Source organism: Agelaius tricolor, unplaced genomic scaffold (assembly GCF_023055355.1).
Source record: "Agelaius tricolor isolate 1412-34295 unplaced genomic scaffold, bAgeTri1.0.p SCAF_2, whole genome shotgun sequence".
NCBI classification, from domain to species: domain Eukaryota; kingdom Metazoa; phylum Chordata; class Aves; order Passeriformes; family Icteridae; genus Agelaius; species Agelaius tricolor.
The window spans coordinates 71839068-71859022 of record NW_027269262.1 but is presented as its reverse complement, the minus strand read 5'-3'; the positions used below and the strand labels follow the sequence as shown (position 1 = coordinate 71859022).

At 39.7% G+C, this 19955-nt stretch overlaps 1 protein-coding gene across 1 annotated transcript in view; it reads left to right on the top strand.

Annotated features, from left to right (window-relative positions):
- The window catches only part of GRHL2 (grainyhead like transcription factor 2), a 54287-nt gene that overhangs the window by 7375 nt on the left and 26957 nt on the right, over positions 1-19955 (top strand). Inside the window, exons 3-8 of the mRNA XM_071421978.1 lie at positions 1078-1145; positions 2710-3094; positions 5608-5660; positions 8865-9021; positions 11282-11393; positions 16009-16103. Coding sequence (XP_071278079.1) covers positions 1078-1145; positions 2710-3094; positions 5608-5660; positions 8865-9021; positions 11282-11393; positions 16009-16103 — 870 coding nt within the window. The remainder of the gene's footprint in view (positions 1-1077; positions 1146-2709; positions 3095-5607; positions 5661-8864; positions 9022-11281; positions 11394-16008; positions 16104-19955) is intronic.

Below are 19955 nucleotides of genomic sequence, written 5' to 3'. Positions count from 1 at the left end.
CAGCAGGATGCTTAATATGAAAAGGGGATGTTCCTAAAAGAAGGAACAGCTCTGCACAGAGCTCTGTGACTGTGCTGCTCTCTTGCAGTTATTGTTGATGTTATCATTGGCTACTGGAGTGCACTGTAATACTTTTTTTCCTCTAAAGTCAAATATTTTTCTGATGTTTCTTTAAAATATTTAAAAGTAAAAAGCACAGCTTTAGCCCATTCGTAGGTCTATTCTTGCTCTTTAATCCTGAGTTAATTGCTGCAATGGAGTGGATATGTCTTGTGCAAAAGATAGATTAGAAGTCTTAGCTCCCAAATTAATGGCTCAGCAAAAAAAGAAAAATATGGTCATGGCAGCAACTTTTCCCTTAGTGATTTTATATCTGTGCTGGTGTCAGGACACTGGTGTGTAGGAATACAAATCTTTAAAGTCGCTTGATGTCAGTTCTGAGTCTGTCAAGGGCCAGATTTGTCTGGGTTTTTACCTCTCATAGCTATTGATGCAGTCAGCAAAGCAGAAGTCAGTGTTTCTGATGACATACCAGCATGCCCTGACCTGTCCCCATACTAAGAAAGGGAAAGATCCACAAACTTTCTCTGAGTCCTGCACTCTCCAGGCTTCTCTCTAACAGGAGGACTTACCTGGCGCTTATGGTTTAATTGAAAAGCCTTTTTTGTCTGAGCTAAAATGGTCTCAGTGTACAGCTCATCAAGGCATCCTATCTTCCTTCTCATCTTGTTGTATTCGGTGAAAAGTGTGTGTGTGTGTTTTTGGAATAATATGAGCTTTGATTTTGAGATAGCTTGGCCTAGCTTGATATTCAAAAGATAGGACATAAAGAAGAGTGCTTTGCTGCTAACTGGTGTGCCCAAGAACTAGAAAAGAAAGAAATTCCTATTTTTTTTTTGTCTTTGGAAATTTTCTTTCTGTTCACAGTCAGTCATCCAAAGAAAAACAGCTCTGGCATCTGTGAACTAGACAACACTGATAGAGTTACATTTTTCTAGTTGTTGCAGTAGAGCAGTCTGAAGCTGCAAATGCCTGACAGTTGCATTTACCTGACCCCATGCCTGGTGTTGTTCTCAGGTTCCCAGAGATAAAAGGCTGTTGTCTCTTAACAAAGTGAGTGATAATCAAGAAGACCAAGATAAAAGGTACAGTATTATTCAAAATCATATACCCAGCTACTGAAAGTGTTGATCAGTTGTGAACTGAAGGAACTGTGAGAGCCTGAGGCGTTGATGGTTTTCTTTCAAAAGTTAAAAGAATGAAGGCTGTTTTGGGAAGCACATTTTACTCCTTTTTACTTTCAATTGATTAGAAAAAATGGATGGTATTCTCAAACATGCAGTTTGGAAGGTGGCTGAGAGTTTCACTCCTTGTTTGTGTTTGATGGTGTTGTTTTGCTGCTTCTGCTGAGATTAGTAAAATCAGATTATCTTGACAGCTGGCTATTGGCTTTTTTTCTTTGTTTTCTTGTTGTAGGGCAAAAAGTGAGTAGTTTGGCCTCAGTAATCTCATTTATAGAGTCTTATTTAACATAATTTAAGATCTACCCAGCAAATAAAGTAACTCTTAAAATCATTTGCTTAGAATGTTTTTCTCACTCCTCTCAGATTTCAGCTTTTCTCAGTAGGCTAAAAGTGACTTGAGTCAAAGGAAGCTGCCTCCTTCTATTAAAAGAAAAGAAAGAGTGTATATTTTTTTAGAAACAAAGAAGTTTTTACATACTGGAAGTATCTCCATAAAATTATGACAGAGATGAGCTATGTAAGGTTTATTTCAATGTAGCTAATTTGTGACAGCCTTAGATGGTCTCCACTAGCTGTTCATAAGGTGAATGTTTCAGTAGGTAGTAGTATCAATTTACTGTTTCAAAACAGGCTATGAACTGGTTTTTGGACAGTTTTTCTTGTGCAAACCAGAGAAATTCCTGATGTTCAGTTCCTAAACTGAGTGTGATTGACAAAATTTGCCTTCAGTGGAAAGCCAAGAGAGAGGAACTGGGCACTGGGTAGTGTCAGAGCATTTCTCCTGGGTTGAAAACAAAGCAATGTTATACCTACTGAAAGTTCTATGAGTTAACAGTTTTATGTCAGTGTAACTACTATCAGCAGTCAGATTGCTTTCAACAACAACTGTGGGTAGATGTGGGAATGCTGCTGAGGTTACTTTGCAGCCACTGTAGTTACTGATCTACTCTGCTACAATGGAATTCCTGGGCTTGCTCTTTTAGAACAGCACTGCTACCAGAGTTAAGCAAACAGTAGTGGCCTGTCAACAGCCTGAAAGAGCATGCCATCTGTGTATGAATTTTGCTGTTGATATTCTGCCTATTTCATGTGCAAAATATCTACTGTGAGTAATCCATGCCCTGCCTTACTCTTCATTCTTATTTTGTGTCTAAAGGCTGTTGTACTGCTGGATTGATTTTGCATCCAAATTATAAGCTAAGGCAAGAGCAACCCTAAATACCCAGAATTTATTGTAACCAGTCAAATCAAATGTATTATCTTTCTCCATTTGTTAAAGAGCTCTGGACCTCTGCTTGCCTCAGAATTTCTTTTGCCTAGTATTTGTTAATGTATTACTTCTTATGGCAGTGGCTTATCAGAATTGAAAAATCTCCTTCCCTGACATTTAAGACCATTAAGCTATTTAAGAAGGAGATTTCCTCTATCAGGACAGTTCATAACATCTTTTGGTTTTGTCTCACAGAAATTGTCTTAATACCACGGAAGCTCAGAATAACTTAAGTGGGGGAGAGAACCGTGTGCAAGTCCTGAAGACAGTGCCAGTTAACCTTTCCTTGAACCAAGATCCTTTGGAGTCATCCAAAAGGGAATACAACACAAATGTGTCTGGGAGCTCAACACCCATCACAGGGTCTGCAGTGACTGTGGTTAAAGCAGAGGAATTCACCCCTGTTTTTATGACCCCACAAACACACTATGCAAGAGGAGAAAATGAGGAGCACCGAGGTGTTATCTTTGAACCATACGAAGTGTCCAACATTGCTCCCCACACAAATTATCTTAAAGATGATCAGCGCAGTACTCCTGACAGTACCTACAGTGACACCTTCAAAGATGGAGGAACAGAAGTAAGTTTTTCACCTCAAATTAGCTTCTAAGAATGCAATAAAAAGCTGTAAACAAGATAACGATATTTGAGCTTGTAAACAAGATAAGGAGATTTGAACTGTCCATAAGTGCCATTAGAAGAATAGTGATGCTTGTTTCAACAAATTAATTTCTGCTTCTTGCTGTGTTTCCATCAGTCTGTGCTCTGATTAAAGGGGAGCATCATGAGGCATTTCAGAAGACAATTTTAAAGATGTTTATTGAAAATTCTGAGAATAATAAACACTGATTTTTTTTTTTTTTTTTTGTCTTCGCGGATATTGTGTCAAGTAGAAGATAGCTGTTATTCTGAAAGAAGTTTTATTTACCATTAACAAGCTCTACCTTCAGAATAGTAAGAAATAGCCACTTTGTAACAGGGAAATTCTAGATGTTCTTTTGAAAATGCAAATGAGTAGCAGCAGCCTCTGCTGCTGGATAAAAACCCAAGTAATTTATTCAGAAGCTGTTTGTTGCACTAAGCTCTTTTCTGCAACACAAGCAAGTGAGAAAAGGTAGAAGAATTAGACTAATAGAGGGGAACAGAGAATTTAACAGGCAAGGAACAACTGTGTGTATATGTACAGGAATGAGGAGAAAAAAGGCAAGGAGAGCTCCTTCTAACTATTTTACAGTTATGCTACAATCAAAGTAATTTTACAGGCAGCTTTAGTATGGTGAGTACCCTCTGGCTGCTTTTCCCTGCTGCAGAATAAGGCAAGCAAGCTGGAATTGTAGAAAAGTAAAGACAATTTAAAGCTGACAGTACCTCTGCAAATAATTAGAGATATTAGATGGTAAAACTCCCCTAGGATTTTTATCCTCCCAACTCTACAAAATTGTAAACATAACAAAAGTACAAGGCAAGCTACATTAAGGCTGAGCTGCCCTGATTTAGTACATGAGAAATTTACTGTGTGTTTGTGTAGTATAGAAAAGTCCATTGTCTCCATGAGTGACACAGATCCAGGATGTCTGGAGGTGAAATTTGTTTTCAGATAAAGAACACATGTCGGTCAACTAAATAAATAAATAATGAAGAAATCTAGCTTCCCATTGTAAAATCAGTAGGACCAAACCTTGGATTAGAAACACTGTTCTGCATTATCAAACAATATTAGTTTGGCAGTTTTTATGTGTTACTGGGAAATGGCTCTTATGGTACCATACCCATGGCTTTCCCTGTGGTGCTCGAGCAGAGTGATTCCATTCTTTTGGTTTGTTCTGGGACATGATGCTGAGAGGTTCCCAAACATCTGCCCTGTGCAGAGAGCTGTCAAACATGCAAACTTGTTAAATTTGGATGTAAAAAGAAACTTTACCTCTACATGTTGGCTTTGCATCCCAAATTTTGTGTTATAGTAACTTTGTTACATGTTTTTTTGTAATATATTGTTATATGTTTTTAAAATAATTGGTTAATAACAGGGTGCAGTATTTGCCATCTAGGATTTCTCTGCAGTCTATGGAGAAAGAATCAGTTCAAATCTGCTTGCCAAAACTGGATGGAGGGTTTTCTAAGTGCATTCACTCCTCTCCATCTTCACCTCCCTTATTAATTCTACAAAGGACACTGGACAATTAACTTTATGTCCCCAGCCTTAGTTGTTGGGGAGATGTGTGCCACTGCTGGTGGCCTTCTAGCCCCAAGGGTTCACGTGCATGTGGCATGGGAGCAGTCAGAACTTTGCCACCCTGCTCAGCCTCACTCAGCACCGAGCCTGTCCCTTTGTTTTTCTCATCCTGCTCCCCAGGATGTGCTTAGCCTGGCTGTGCTCTGACTGCTCCTCCAGCCACTGTTGTGTAGGCACAGCTGGATGGAGCAGGTGTGGGGAAACCATAAGGTAAAATGTCAAAACATACCAAAAGAAACTTAGGCAAAGTTAGTGTTTAGAGGTAGGAAGGCAGTTGTTCTTACTAGTTTTCCTGAGTGCTTGCCAAGTATTTCCTAAGTACGGGTGAGAATGACTGGGTTTGGATTTGGTCTAATACTTACTCAATTTTCAAACACATTATAATACATATTTAGGAATGCTTTCAAAGCACGTATGAAGTGACTTAGTTGTATTGTACTGAAGGAGTGCTAAGCTTTTATAGATTGCTGTGGTAGTGGACACTTTGGTCAATCGCTTGCTGTGTTCTTTGTAACAATTATAAATATGCTGTCACTATTATAAATATGCTGTTCTAATCTCTTTCATTTTTTTGTTTAGCTGTGCTTAGTTTGTTAGTTCTCTATAGTATAAACAAGTTCTTTGACGTTAGGTACCAAAAAAACGTACAACATCATTGTATGTTTTTTACAATGCCAACCTCTTAACTTATATATAAAATGTGACTAGCTTATTAATATCCACTCTAGTTTTTAGGTATTTTGAGTTTTAAAGGGTTGATTTTTTTTTCTGAGTTTATCTTTAAATAAACATAGTTGCACTTTTGTCGGTATTTGCATTTTGATTTTATCCAAGAGTATTTAATTGGTCTTATTTTTCAGAAGTATCGGAGTGTGTCAGTGGGGGCTGAAGAATATATTTATGAACAAACAAGGTATGGCATGAGCTTTGCAGTGTGCTGACTGGCATCAGGCAGGAATGTATTGAGGAGTAGCTGCCTGTGTCCACTTCCCGCCCTTCCTTTCTTCCCCCTGTGGTACCTGCAGGGCTCCCTTAATGCTGCCAAGCATTATTCTCCCCTTTTTCTCCTGCTCAGTCTCCTCTCATCTAGCTCTTAGATCTGGATAGTTTATGTCTTCATCTGTTGCCTTCCCTCAGCATTGCTTTAAACTCATAATTCCTCTGAAGCCCCCCTGCCCAAGGTATGCAAGATGAAAACTGTTGAGAGGTTCCCCAGGTAAAAGAGTATGGCTTTGACAACCAGCTCATAAAAAGTCTTTTTAGGGTGACAGAATGCACAAGTCAAATGTCCAGGATAGTTAAAAAGCTTCAAGAAAAAGTTTCAAAAATTAAAGTTTGAAAAGAATACTGTTCTGCCTAAGCACAGAAGAATGTGCATGCAGCATGGGCAAACACTGCAGAGTCCCTTTGTCTAGGAAAGACTGCAATCACTAAAGATTTTAAACTGATGCTTTATTTCATACTTATGAATGAATGGTTCTGTTTATATCTGAGAGATTACTCTCACTTTAGAGTCAGGAACATGCCTATGTAGTTTTTGTGGATTAGGCATATGGCCCTGACTGTGGTGAAGGCTCCTTAGAGCTTGATATTTTTCCTGAAGAATGTTAAAACAATCATTAACTGCAGTGAGCTCAGAACTGAATCATTATTTAGACAGAAGATATGAAACTGATATTTAGCAAAGACTTCTCGCTTACTACACTGAACATTTGTAAATGTTCAGTAAAATTGAATCCTGAAGCATTGGTGTTGTTAACAAATTTCACACATTTAAGTCTTTCATGCTATGGCCCAGGTTACCTTAAGAATGAAAGAAAACTTTAAGAAAACTCCCAGGAGAGATGTATTTAGTTTACCTGGAAGTGGAAGGCTCAGAAATGAGAATTTCAGATTGAAAAAAGAAGTGATGAATATGCAAGTAATTATTGCTAGAAGATCTTTTAGTGACTACACAGGGGTATAGTTGAGACTCATGGTGAGGTTCATAATAGTGTTATAATAATTGAGTGACTGCAATAGGTTTTAAGAGTGAGAGTAATCCTCCTGCTATAGGGCATGCTTTCCTTGCCAACTGAAAACGAGAAGAAAACTCTGAAATGGCACTACACAGAGGCTCCAAAACTGGCCAAGTGCAATGTGTCTGGGATTTACATTTTTTGACTGAAACATGCAGAATGCCAGGGAACAGAAGACCAGCCTGTGGCAGACTGCAGGCAGTTCTGTTCAGACATTGTGTGTGTCTGACTTTGATCATTCTAAGCCCTTCTCAGCACACATCCCTGTTAGTTCTTCTGTCTGGTGTGAGGTTTTGAGGCACGTTTCGCAGGACACTCAGTGTGCTTTGATGTGTGTTATGAAGTGGTCTTGAGCACAAAATCTGCAGTCCTTATGTGTGATGCTAAATCAAGGCTGTGCCCCTACCTCTAAAAGTGGTGCAGCCAGATGGATGCTGGTTCTGCAGCACTGCTGGTACAGCTCTTCCAGTCCACTCAGACAGGTCCACACTTGCCAGTGTTGGCAGTGCCTCTGTCCCCCTTGCACACAGGACAGGGGCTGTGCCAGCACACCCCGCAGCACAGGGGACAGCGGTGCCTTGTGCTGCTTTCCCACTGCGTGCAGGAGCCTTCATGGTGGCCCCAGCTGCCCTGTGTGGAAGTACCAGTGCTGCCATTGGTGGGTTGGACAGGTATAGACGAGTGTTTGCTTATTACCTTAGTTTTGCTTTGACTTGTAACTTTTAAGCAACTAGAGAAATGATTGGACTTCAATTTATAAGCTAAGAAGAACTTATAAGTTGTCTTCATTTGATTGAATGATTGCAGCTAAACTGAATAATTGATACTAAGCTGATGAAGCTCCTTTTGGATGGAAAGACTGGATCTGTTGGGTTTTTTCTACCTTCTCTACAAGTGGGGATTTAAATGTAATTATTAGTTACGTGTTTTGTTGTGGGTTTTTTTCCATTGGATAGTTAAAATATCTTTTGTTTTCCCTTTATTTCTATATCGCTATGGCAGCGATGATTATCACTATGATGATCTAGAGTATTTGCTCGAATTAGAAAGTTAGGGATACACTGTTGTTTTGGACCAACATACTCCTCCTTTTGGTTCTGCTCTGGCACTGCTTAAATACTTTTCTGAATTAGAACCTTTGTGAAAATGCTTCCACTGTATCTCCAGTTCATGAGTACTTTGCATTAAGGTTCCTATGCAGTTTGAAATTTTTTTTTTTTACAAGATCAATGTTATTTTAATGTAAGAGAATGTGAGGAGCTGCAGGCATCATTTTTATTGGATTATTGTTCAAGCCCATTATTGGAGGTGGTGGCTGAAGAGGCTCAGTGAGAATTGTTTCCAGCTAAAAGTTCACTAGTTAATGGAGCCTTAACTTTTCATGGTTTGAGAAGTGCTTTGAAGTTGGAAAGTTCTTCTGTGAAGGAGGGTCTTTTTAAAACCTAAAATTTCAACACAAGAGCTGTTTTTGCCTGACATTTTTCTAAAGGGAGGTTACTTGATTGAAGATAAAGCTAAATGTAGGCACTTCATTCAATGTGACTAATTTTGAAAAGAAAGCTTATAAAAACCTTGATTTGCATGTTGTCTTTGCACAAATGAACTTACTGTCCATTCTCTTTGTATTCCTTCTTTGAACTGTGCTGAAAGTAGCAGTTGGACTTTCCATTCTTTCTGTCCATCTTTCACAACATGTTTTATTCTAGTTGGGTTTTTAAAAAAACTATTTATTTATTTCTCTTTCTGCAACTTTCTTCTAAGTTTAAATGTCCGTGGAGTTGATGATTTTCTGCAAATCATACTGAATCCCCTTTTGGTAATTGACACTCTCATTGTGAGGTACACAGTCTCATAATTCATAATGGTTCCTTTCAGAGATAGTACCTTTGATCCAAGAAACTTGCAGTCCAGATAGTTTTACGCTTGATTGCGGGATCTGATGAAGTCAAAAAAAGAAAATTGCAATTTTAAATTGCTATGTCACAGTTGCCTGGAATTTTGTTATTAGCTCCTTATGCCTTATTCAATGCAATAATTACATAATAAAAAAGGGGAAAGTGATATGGATTTTGTGGATGTGTCTCTCCTTGTCTTTTCAGCAGCACTTTTCAGTACACACTAGAAGCTACCAAGTCTCTGCGTCAGAAGCAAGGGGAAGGACCCATGACCTACTTGAACAAAGGACAGTTCTATGCCATCACCCTGAGCGAGACGGGTGACAACAAATGCTTCCGGCATCCCATCAGCAAAGTCAGGGTATAGTCCCATTTCTTTCCTAGATGGGAATGTAGCTCTGCAGATAGTTGTGGTTGTGGTTGATTGGCTTTTAATTTAAATTTTTTTGGGGGGGGAGGAAGGACAGAGCAAGCTTATTCTCATGCTCAATGTAAAGGTGAGATAACATCTTATTGATGGTAATGAATGTTTTGCTGTCCAGTTTTTTCAGAGTGTGATCTTATGAGTTAATGATAGCCTCAGTTTATGGTTTGGCAGAATGGTGGTTACACAGACACTACACTTAACACTGGTGAACTTATTGCCATGAATAAAGCAAAGAAGTTCAAGATCTGCCACATGTACTTTGTGTAGTCCATCTTTACTCACTGGTGCATGTCATCAGCTGCTTTCCAGTGCATTTCAGAGAAAACGTGAAGAGTTGAATCCATCCTTTGTGACATAAATTTTAAATAATTTTCATTGTCTAAGTGTGAGCTTTCACTTGACATTCACACAGAAGTGTAACAAAATGAATTATTTGCATCTTAGATTCTATGCATAGAACTGTAGCTTGTGTATTCAGCAACGTCTACCTGGTGAATGAGCCTCCTGATTTCCTTGGTAATGCTTTTGAGTTGATAAATCCTAACCCAGTAACTTTGGAATGAAAAATGAGCCCTGTAAATTTTACCCTGAAGCTGTCAGGGCTGCGTATGTATGAGGCCACAAAAATGTTTCCATCCAAATACATGAACTTCTCTAAAAATGTTGTGACTTTAGTCAAAGGAAGCAACGAAAGTCAACGTGAGCAGTGAAGCAAACAACAACCTATATGTTTCTATCATACATGAAGTTTAGAGAGACTCTTCCTAAACAGAGGCAATGATTTGGAAACCTGAATTAGCAGTTAATTTTTAGCCTGGTTTCCTTGAGACATGAGGCTATTGGCTGAATCTGATGTAAGACTGCTCTGTTGCTGTACAATCTCTTTCCCTGCCACCCATTCCTTCCCATTTTGTGGTTCCAGCTCTAGCACTTGTAGAGCTGAAACAGGAGTCAGGAGGTCACTGGTCTGACTGAAAACCAGTCCTCATATACCTGGTTCGGTGCACTGCCACATGAGTTTTGAAGCTGTGGCAGCAGAAGGGTGGAAATTATAAAGGAGAGGTGAGATTGCATCCTTCTGGAGGATGTAGTTGACAGAAGATTGTGAAACTGTGTGCAACTTTCACAATCATGTTCTGTTTGCCAGGGCTCTACTCAAGTGACTGTTGAATTTATTGCTGATTCCATCCAAAGCTAACAGAGGGGCAAGAGGTTTTGAAGGTATTAAACCTCTACAAGTTCCCTGTAAGTGGTTAATAAAAACATTAGTGCTGTCCTTGGTGGAAATGCCAATCTGCATGGCCAGTTCTGGTTAGTGCCTCAGCTGGCCAGCCACACACACCTGGTGCCCAGCCAGTATATACAGGCATAACCCAGGACTCCTCCATGGTGTGTACTGCCTCGTGCCATGGAGAGGAAGATGTGGTGATGGTGGTCACCTTTTATAGGTGGAATGCAGAAGGTCACAGAGTGCATGAAGGATTGTGATGGTGGTTTTTGGAGGGACACAGATGATGAATCAATTGTAATCTACCTCCTTGGCTTATAAAGCAGCTCGATAGTGATTTTTTGTGCCTACTGTCTCAGGGTGAAAATGAACATTCAAAAGTGAAGTTTTTTTTCTCTGGTTTATTTTCACTTAATTTTAATTGGTATGATCATTCTTCCGTTGTTTTGTGTTGTTTTGCTTGCCTACAGCAGGGCTTATTCAAAAAGCCTATATTGCTTGTGTAAAATTTTGCATAAAAATTCAATCTGTTTCCTTTGAATCACAATTTAACAAAGTGAATTCAGAACATGAATTGAAAACCTCAGTAAAATTCAGTTACACTGAATTTGTTATTAAACACATATGTATAAGAGTCCTGCTCCCAAAAAGAGTATTTGTGTATACTAAATTGAAAATGTCTTGCCTTTAGCCAGTGAAGGTGACTTTTTAAAACTAAGAATATGATTAATTTTTATTTGGACTATCAAGAACATAATCCTGGATTTTGCATTATTTTACAACTACATTTCTTTTGTCCTGGGTTTTTAAGTACACTGTAGTACTGGACTGATTAAAACCCAGTATTCTACATCAAAGTATGTGAGAGTAGCTGGATCAGAATTAGAGACATATGGAGATTTTAATTTTTGTGTTCCTGACTATTAATTATTTTAACTAATGTGGCTCTGGTATTGTTTTTCATAGAGTGTGGTCATGGTTGTTTTCAGTGAGGATAAAAACAGAGATGAACAGCTGAAATATTGGAAGTACTGGCATTCCCGGCAGCATACAGCTAAACAGAGAGTCCTTGACATTGGTGAGTGTAAGAACATCTCCAGATGTTTCAGGGAAGATTTCAGATACGGAAAGCTCTGGTGCCTTGCACAGAATTATGGTGGAATATATTGGCAATGGCTTCTTGGTTTGTACCAGAGTTTTTAGCAATGGCTCATTGCTGCTAGGACTGTGGGGTCTATGGAGCTGGGTAGGGACCATGCAGAAAGAATGGTTCTCAGTATTTACACAGAAGAGCTGCCCCTTGCATGTGTATTTAGTGGTGTACCTCCTTCTGGGAAATCAAGGTCTGCACCTCCTCAGGTGTGGCAGAGTATCTGTTCCCTTTATTTTTTCAAAGGGTGATCCAGTCTTTGATCCAGCAACAGTTATGTTAGCCAATTGATGTGGAATTGCAGCCTGAGAGTGCAGATGTCATCATTGTGGTGACTGCAGAGGAGTGTGCAGGATTCCTACACCCCTAGAGTGAGTCAGTGTCAGCAGTGAGGGAGAGGCAAGCTCTGGTGTGCTATCCTGAGAGACCTGTTTATCGTTCATCCCATCTAAAGTATCTACTAGCCCATTTGAGCCTCAGCTGTCCTATCTGCATGCTCGGGAGATTTTAGCAGAGGAAGAACACGTACTTGCTGCCAAGGAGCCTGAAGTTGAAGTCAGTGGCAGTGTCTAGACATCAAGCGTTTCTCCCCTCCCACGTGCAGTTTACACATGCACCCATCTGCACGGATTCCAGTCAAAGGAGTCGGCAAGACCAAAGCAGACAAAGTCTATCTTGTTTTGACCGCCTGAGGGAACCAAACCATTGAATGGCAGGAATGAGAGGGGGCAGAGACGGGGGCTAGACCAAAGCAGGGTTACTTGTAGAGAACATTCTGACACTTCGGGACGATTGAACTGGATGATCAGGGAATCTGTCCCCAAGCGGTCCTAATCACTGTGCTGCCCCGTAGATTTTCAAATGCTGTAGTTTCCACTGAGGCCTGGTGTTATTTAAGGTCAAGTGTATTTTCTCCAAGCAGCTCTTCCAGAATATCTTTGCTGCCTCTTGTCTTAGCATCATTTTTCTGGCTGAACTGTTTCATGAACTTCATTCTTTTCTCCCTTGCCCCCATTTTCTCTTCTTGTCCATTAGGGTACCTAACTCAGTAAAACCGCCCCCCCAGAACAAATTACTTTTATCATGGCACCTTAAAAGAAGAAACAGGCCACTTCACAGCTCTTTCTGAAGGCTGCCTGTTTTTTTTGTGCTAGTCCCTACAAGCTTGTGGTAGTAGTGCTCATACCTTTGAAAAGTATGTGCTGAGCAGCTCGCTCCACAGTAGTGCCAGCACCCTCTGATTCCACTGCACTTGTGGTGTCCTGGCACATTTCAGTTGCCTTACCCCAAAAAGTTAACTTACAATACATATTCTGAAAAATAGTGCTCTGCAAAATAAGTGCTGTGCATGAGCTGTATGTTTACCTGTGTTAAAGTGAATGTCTTTTAATTTTCCATTAGTTTGAGGTGAAATAGCTCTGCTCTGACTTTTGAGGCACTTTTGAATACTGAGGTGCGTATTCTTTATTTGCGGTGCAAACATGAGCAAAGCACAGTGTAGTAAGACTTACTGATATAGCCCTTCTTGTCAGATATAAGAGCTGTAAGAGCATGGTTCACCTCAGTTTTCAGCAAAAAAGAGACCTAAATGTTGCTCAGTAGTGTTTTCTTGAGAACAACTGAAATATAGCCTTACATCTTACAAGTATGGTGTTTCTGAAGTACATTTCATTTTCTTTGGCATGGTTAACTGGCTTATTAGGCCAGAATGGCTCCCAAGTATCAAACTGCATTTAGCAAAATCTTCTAGTTTTATCATCAAATTATCTAACTGAGCAACTTAATCCAAATTTGAAGCTGGCCCTGCTTGAACCAGATAACCTCCAGGGGTCCCTTTGATGCAAAAATTATTTTGAATGACTCTATGAAAATTTCCCTTTACGTTAAAAATTCAGATACCTGAAGGGGTCCTCTAAATACTTGGAGTTAATGTCCAGGCCCTGTATAAAAAGAAAATTAAGTGTCCAAAACTCTGCATCACCTGTTCTATAGATGTTACTCTTATTTTAATTTGATGTTTGTAGCATGTTTAACATCTGTGAATCCTTTCTAATTGTTTATGAATGCACTTTTAATCTAGACCATGATGTGATCCTTAGCAGGCAGAGGATCAAATTAATTTGGGATGCTCCAGTTCCAGCTGTTCAGATCTCAGATGGACAGGGGGGCTATGCTTGTGCTGCTTTCCATTGTGGAAGAGATCTGTCTGTCTGCTTTCTGGCCTGCAGTTATATTCTGAACATCAGAGGAAATAGTGGCTCGCTCCTTCACTCCAGACAAACACGGGTCACTGCTTTAATTTGTTTTGTGTGCTGGCTGGGGCACCTCCTAGGAGGAAGGATGCTTCAGTGGATTAGGTGGAGTGACAAGTCTGAAGATGTGTTGATATTAATAAAGATAAACGTGTACTTGTATTCAAGTCCTTAGTGCTTGAGGAATAAACCTGAGGGCTTGACTCTTATTAAGCAAGAAGGTAAGATATTTTCCAAAATTTAGGCTATGTACTGTAAAGGATTTTTCTGAAGAAGGAATAAGGTGCATGTTTGCTTTTTTGTAGGAGGAATAAGGTGGGAAGGGGGAAAACAGCTTTATTTTCACAGTGCTGTGACACTGGATCACTAAACTTTTCTTTTAAAATAATTGTAATGTAAAGAATACAATACTTAATTTCAGTGGATATTGATTATTCAGAATAAGTACAATAATATGACATACTGGAACAGGTTCAAATATGAAGTATGGGTGTGGAAACTTTGTGCTCCATAGAAACCTGCCCTTGTTTTTTTCAGGATAGTTTGTGTTATTTATGTGCACAATACAAAAGTATGCAATGACATGTAATGCATGATTAATGTTTAACATTAAAAATTTGCCATTGTTTTATATGCAATTTATGTAACAAAAGAGGAAATAACTCCTGTGCAACCATTTTTTGCTTATTGAACACGCTGATTTTCTCTTTCTGGTAACTCACAGCAGGAGAAGTGGAAAAGTTGTAGTCACTCTAACAGCTTTCAAATATTCTGAGGTGTAAACGGTTTCTTAATCAACTGAGGATCCTTCTTTAATTGGATGTAAATTGAGGGGAATAGGATGCACTTCTGCTTTTTAACAGTGTCACATAGACACTCCATGAGATTTGTGTATAGCAATTAAAGGACAGGCATGTGTTGAGAGAAAGGAAGGGTTGGTGGGATGTGAGGTTCTGACAGCCTTTTAAGACAAGAAAACAGGTGTCTTTACAAGACATCTTGTTCATGTCTTTCCAAAGTGCACCTACACAGCACGCCCATATGCAGCAGTCAGTTGCACGAGGCACTTTCTGGTGAATCATAAATTTAAGAGGTGGGTGGATGTGTGCACATGCATATTAAACTACTTATGTGTCTTCTAATTCCTCTCGTTTGCATCCCTACACTGAATTTAGATAGTGAAGCCAACGACTTCAGTTAAAAAGGAGACCTGAGTTCAAGGTGGGAATGAAAAGCCTGCCTGCCCTCTCAAACACTTTGCTAATTTGCTACATCACCAAATAATCTCGTGCTGTTCTTATGGTCTAAAGTGATTTTTTTTTACTGTATCTAAAATCATTCATGGATCCCAGGAACACAATTTTATTTACCCAATGAGATGCCAGCATTCTTGTGTTTCAAATGAGAGAAAAGTATACTGATTGCCAGTCTCAAACATGAAGTAATTATTCTTGTAGCAATGTTTTTTGTTATAAATTATTTTAAAACAGTTATTATCTATCAATTATTTTTTAGAGATCAACAGTTTAGGCAAAGGGAATGAATATTGGAATCATTTGTGTGTCGCACAGAATACAAAAACACCCTCTTTCTATAACTGATTACAAAGCTAAGAATCAGCATGCTTCTGAAGCACGGATTTGGGCAAACTTTAGATCAGGAGTGTAATCTCAGCCCTCTGGCACTGAGTCCAATTACAGCCCTCGAGGAATTCTTAGGAAATGTTTGTCCCAGAGAGAGTTATTCCATTAGTGTGAACGATCTGGAAGTTCCTTTAATCAGGCAGCTATTACCTGGTATCTCTCTTAATCTGTCATCAAAAAGAATAAAAGGTGTTAAACTGTCCAGCAAAGTGAGAGAAAAGCAGTGCTTGTTCCTTTTTTCAGTTATAAAGAGGACTTGGGAGTTGTCTGTTTTATATAGTTTTCCAGTCCTACTGTTTTGGGGGAGGGTTAGTAAACTTTGAAATCTTCCTCCCTTTTGCTTTTCATTCCTTCCTAAATGCTAGTTTATTGATGATAATAATAACAGTGGGGAATAATAATAATAGCAGTGGGGAAGAAGTGAGAAGAAGGTGCAGATACTGTAGTATCACATTAGCTAGTGATATACTATGCTTAAGACTCAGGTTGCATTATATTACCTCTTTGTAATAAAGATTATTCATAATTAATCATAAACAATACAAGAGGTGGTTTTGATGCACTAGACAACCCAGCTTAAGAAGCAAAGAAGCACTATGAGTTGTAAAACAGTTCAATTTTTTTCATGACTTTTGTTTTTTCTTACAGCTGATTACAAGGAGAGTTTTAATACCATTGGGAATATTGAAGAAATTGCATTCAATGCTGTGTCCTTTACTTGGGATGTCAATGAGGAGGCAAAGGTGAGGAAAAGCCATGCAGATGGCATCCATTTATATAAGTACCATCCATCGTTAGACACTGCTCCACTTCTCTCCTTTCTGAGAAGTAAGAGGGCTTGTTGGTAGGTGCCCAGCCTGAGAAAGTAAAAGATTTTTTCCTATTTGCAAAGCCAGGTGCAAGACACAAGCTGAGTCTTTTCTTTCTCCAAACTGACAACTTTCTTTCTACAGTATCAGCATCTCCAATAATCCATATTCTGTAAGTTAGACTATGCCTTCCTTGTGTTGGTGCCATTTATTTTATATTGTTACGCAGACCATCTTTGCAATTTGGAATGAATGTATTTTTGAGGACTGAGACGTTTTTTGGTTTGTTTTTTTTTTTTTTTTTTCTTTTCCCTTTTTTAATGGTCAAGTACCCTCAGGCATGGGGTTTTCATTCAGGAATGTGACTCTTAAGTGGACCTATAAACCAGGACATCAGAACACCTTAACTAGTTTCTTACAGATAAGGTTGTACAAAGGCTGTCAGAGTGCTTCAACTGCATAGACTAGTGTGGGAGAAATGAAAAACTGCCGGTAATTATAAGAAGGTGGCCCCCGGAAAGCAAACAACAAGGGAAATAGGCTGTGTAAAATGAGTGAGGGTAATGCAGTACTCTTGGGGATGTAGTTAATAAACAGCAAACACTGAGCTCGGCAAACTCCTGATAGTGTTTTCATGTTGAACACAAATGTCCAGTGCTTAAGTAGAGCTATGAATCTTTCAAATACAAATACCTCTTCATGCACAATTGCCCACTGCATTTCCAGCAGCAATAGAGAGGTTGCATCCTCCGAGTGAGTCCTCTGAGAACTTGTACTGAACACTGAGTGGTAGCATTAACATTCACTGTCCTGACTCCTGACTGAAGGTACTGACTGTTTATAGTAACCGGGATTTAATCTCTGATGTGCATCTTAAAAGGAAAGACAATAGTTCTGAAAATCACCTAGCTCTTTCAAAAGCAGGCCTTGATAAACAGAGTTGTACTTGGCCCAGTTGCTAATGGTGCTGTATTTACTCATGTAGAGATTACCTTTGCAACGGCCCAGATATTTCCCTATTATGTGTTTCCATTTCAAAATACAGCTGTAGGTTGTCTTCTGCAGTCACAACAGGCAACTGCTGTGTGTGTGTGATCACTGTGCAAGCAAACACCGATTTGGGATCTCCAACGCAGCAGTCCTCCTCGAGGACCTTTACAGAAGCACTACCAGGGCTAGAACCTGGCAGTCTTGTCCCAGGGCTGGCAGCTCTCTAAGTCATTTGCATTTGCAGCTCCAAGCCAGACTTAGCAAGACACCCATGTTGATCTAGGAACAAGGAAGTCACATCCATTAATGTCAGCTGTTAACCTCAGACTTTTTTCCCTAATCTCACACCATTCACCTGGCTCTTGCCTTGGGTGCCAGAACATTATAAACACAAATTTTGCAATGATCACTGGAAACAAAACAAGCTGAGATTTTAAAGTAAAGACTCTTTCTGAATTAAAAAAGTGCTAGGAGTGAAATTTAGGCTGCTTGTATTTCTGCAGGAAATAGTGATTGAAATGCAAATTGGCTTATGCATATTTATTTTGGGGTATTAAATATCTGATCTTTTAGGAGCTTGAACTGTAAATGTATTGATAAAAGAGGATTTATAACATGCTTTAGTGTTTGGCTATCAAGCATAAATCAGGTTGTATGTGAGAGTTTATCACTTTGTCTGCGCTCCAATGTTTCCCTCCCCACACACACACATGTCTGTGTACGTGCTTGCTCCTGTTGGGAAGTTTGATACAGTAACTGCTTGCACTGGGTCTGGGGATTCCCATAGGATGCCCCTGCGGTGTTGGAAAGCTGTGGGTTCTGAGGCACGTCACGGAAGGCTGTTTTTTCTCCAGCAATTACCTCATCCATGGGAGATGAAGAATAATTACAGACTCCCTTTTCCTAAGCTTTTTGAATGATGATCTTTCAACTGCCTCTATTGTTTCTATTTGGTATTATTTTCCATTTTCACCACAATTTCAAGATTAAAACTTAACCCTCTCAGAGGCACAAAAGCCTTTTTTTTTATCAAGTCAGACAAAAGTGGCACACAACAGTACTTTTCAGGGCCTCTGAGTTGGGATGTGATGAAGCACTCTACTGGCCCTGGAAGAAGCAAAGAAAAACTTCTTGTTGGAAGTGCACTGGGGAGTGTGGAAAATCAAACAGAAGTAGTAGAAATCACCTAACCAAATAGATCTCTCTCTCCTGGGAAACTAAATCCCACATTTAGAAGACCTATTTTGAACATCAGGTTTCTCACTTTCCTACTCCACCTGGATAGCAGCTAATTCAAAGCCATGTTTCTCCTCATTTGAAGTCAGACTTTTCCTCTCACACACAGAGCAGGCCTTCCCCTTGCAGCCCTTCAGGATGAGGGTATCAGAGAATGGGTGTGGCAGTCAGAATTTGCCAGCTACCAGTGAGCCTGCTAAGGGCTGGTAAGGCAGCATCTCGTGCTGGGTCATAGTGGAATAAACAGGAATGCAGAGGGTACAGGCAGAGGCCTCTCTCTGTTGCCCCAGTAATGTCAGTGGAACTGGGCTGTTGGCTCCAGTTCACCATGCTTGGTGTGTCATTTTCCAGCTGCTGCTTGGCAGAAGAAGAATCTTGTACAGTACATGTCAAGAGGTGGAATCATCACACTGTTGCTTTCTGTGATCTAAGGAAACAGCACCAAAGTCAGAAACACCACTCTGCTCGTGTTCTCTCTGCTGTGCCTGGTTGACAGCAGCAGTTCCCTTACCTCTGGCAGAGGAGAGTTAGTCCTGGCACATCCTTACCCTTTTCTACAACAGCATCCTTTTCTGCTGGGGCTCTTATCTAGAGGTCACTGTGGGGCTTGTGGCTCAGAGCAGGGTCCAGGGAAATGAGGGGAAGGCTCTATAGCCATGTCAAACTCAGTGCTTTCTTAAAACAAAGATATTGCTGTAAGGGAGCAGGGGTAGGAAGAGAAGAACAGTTTTGTACAATCCATCTTTGTTTCCCTCCCATATTTAATTCTGTTATAAATATGTAATGTTTATGGGTAAGGTGATTTGTTGTCTCCCTTTGGTTGAACCCAAATGCTATGTTTGGTATTTTTAAAGGAGTTCTTTAAGAAAAGATGAAGAAACAAACAACAATTAACAACTGGCTGACATTTTAACTGTCTTTTGAAAGTGTCTTTATAATATGCTAGAAGCTATGTAGTTGCCTTGCTGTTGCCCTGTAGATGATTTTGCTGCAGCATCTGGCAAGTGGACAAAGTTCTAGTGGAAGCTCTTGAACAGACTCAGCTTCATTTCTGATAGACATTCATCTGTCTGCTTGCAGTGTTAGCACTGACAGAAGTTAGTTTGCAAGAAAGATACTTAAAGAGACAGAATTGTCTTGGTCAAAGGATAATATATTTGTCATAAACCATACCACCTCCTTGAGATATGACTTCTCTCTGGTAGGTACTCGGTGCATTTACATTGGCTGTGATGGTGTTACTTCTTGAAACAATTGTATATTTTTATGGACAGTATTTTTTAGCCTTGAAATCAAAGATATTACTTCAGTGAGCAGTTGCTAACAAAATATGTCTCCTTAAAGAGACAAGCAGTTTTCAGTGATATCAAGAGATTACAGATTTCTGCTAAGCACTGCAACTTGGACACGCAATAAACAGACATGTTTGTGGCTGCGTTATTCAGGCAGGTGCTGGCAAATGAGTGAGATGATTTCAGTGAGTGCAGGAGTTGTGTGCTGAGCAGTTGTTGTGTATACTTGCGTGCAATAACTGCCCTGCTATATTTAACTGAAATGTAG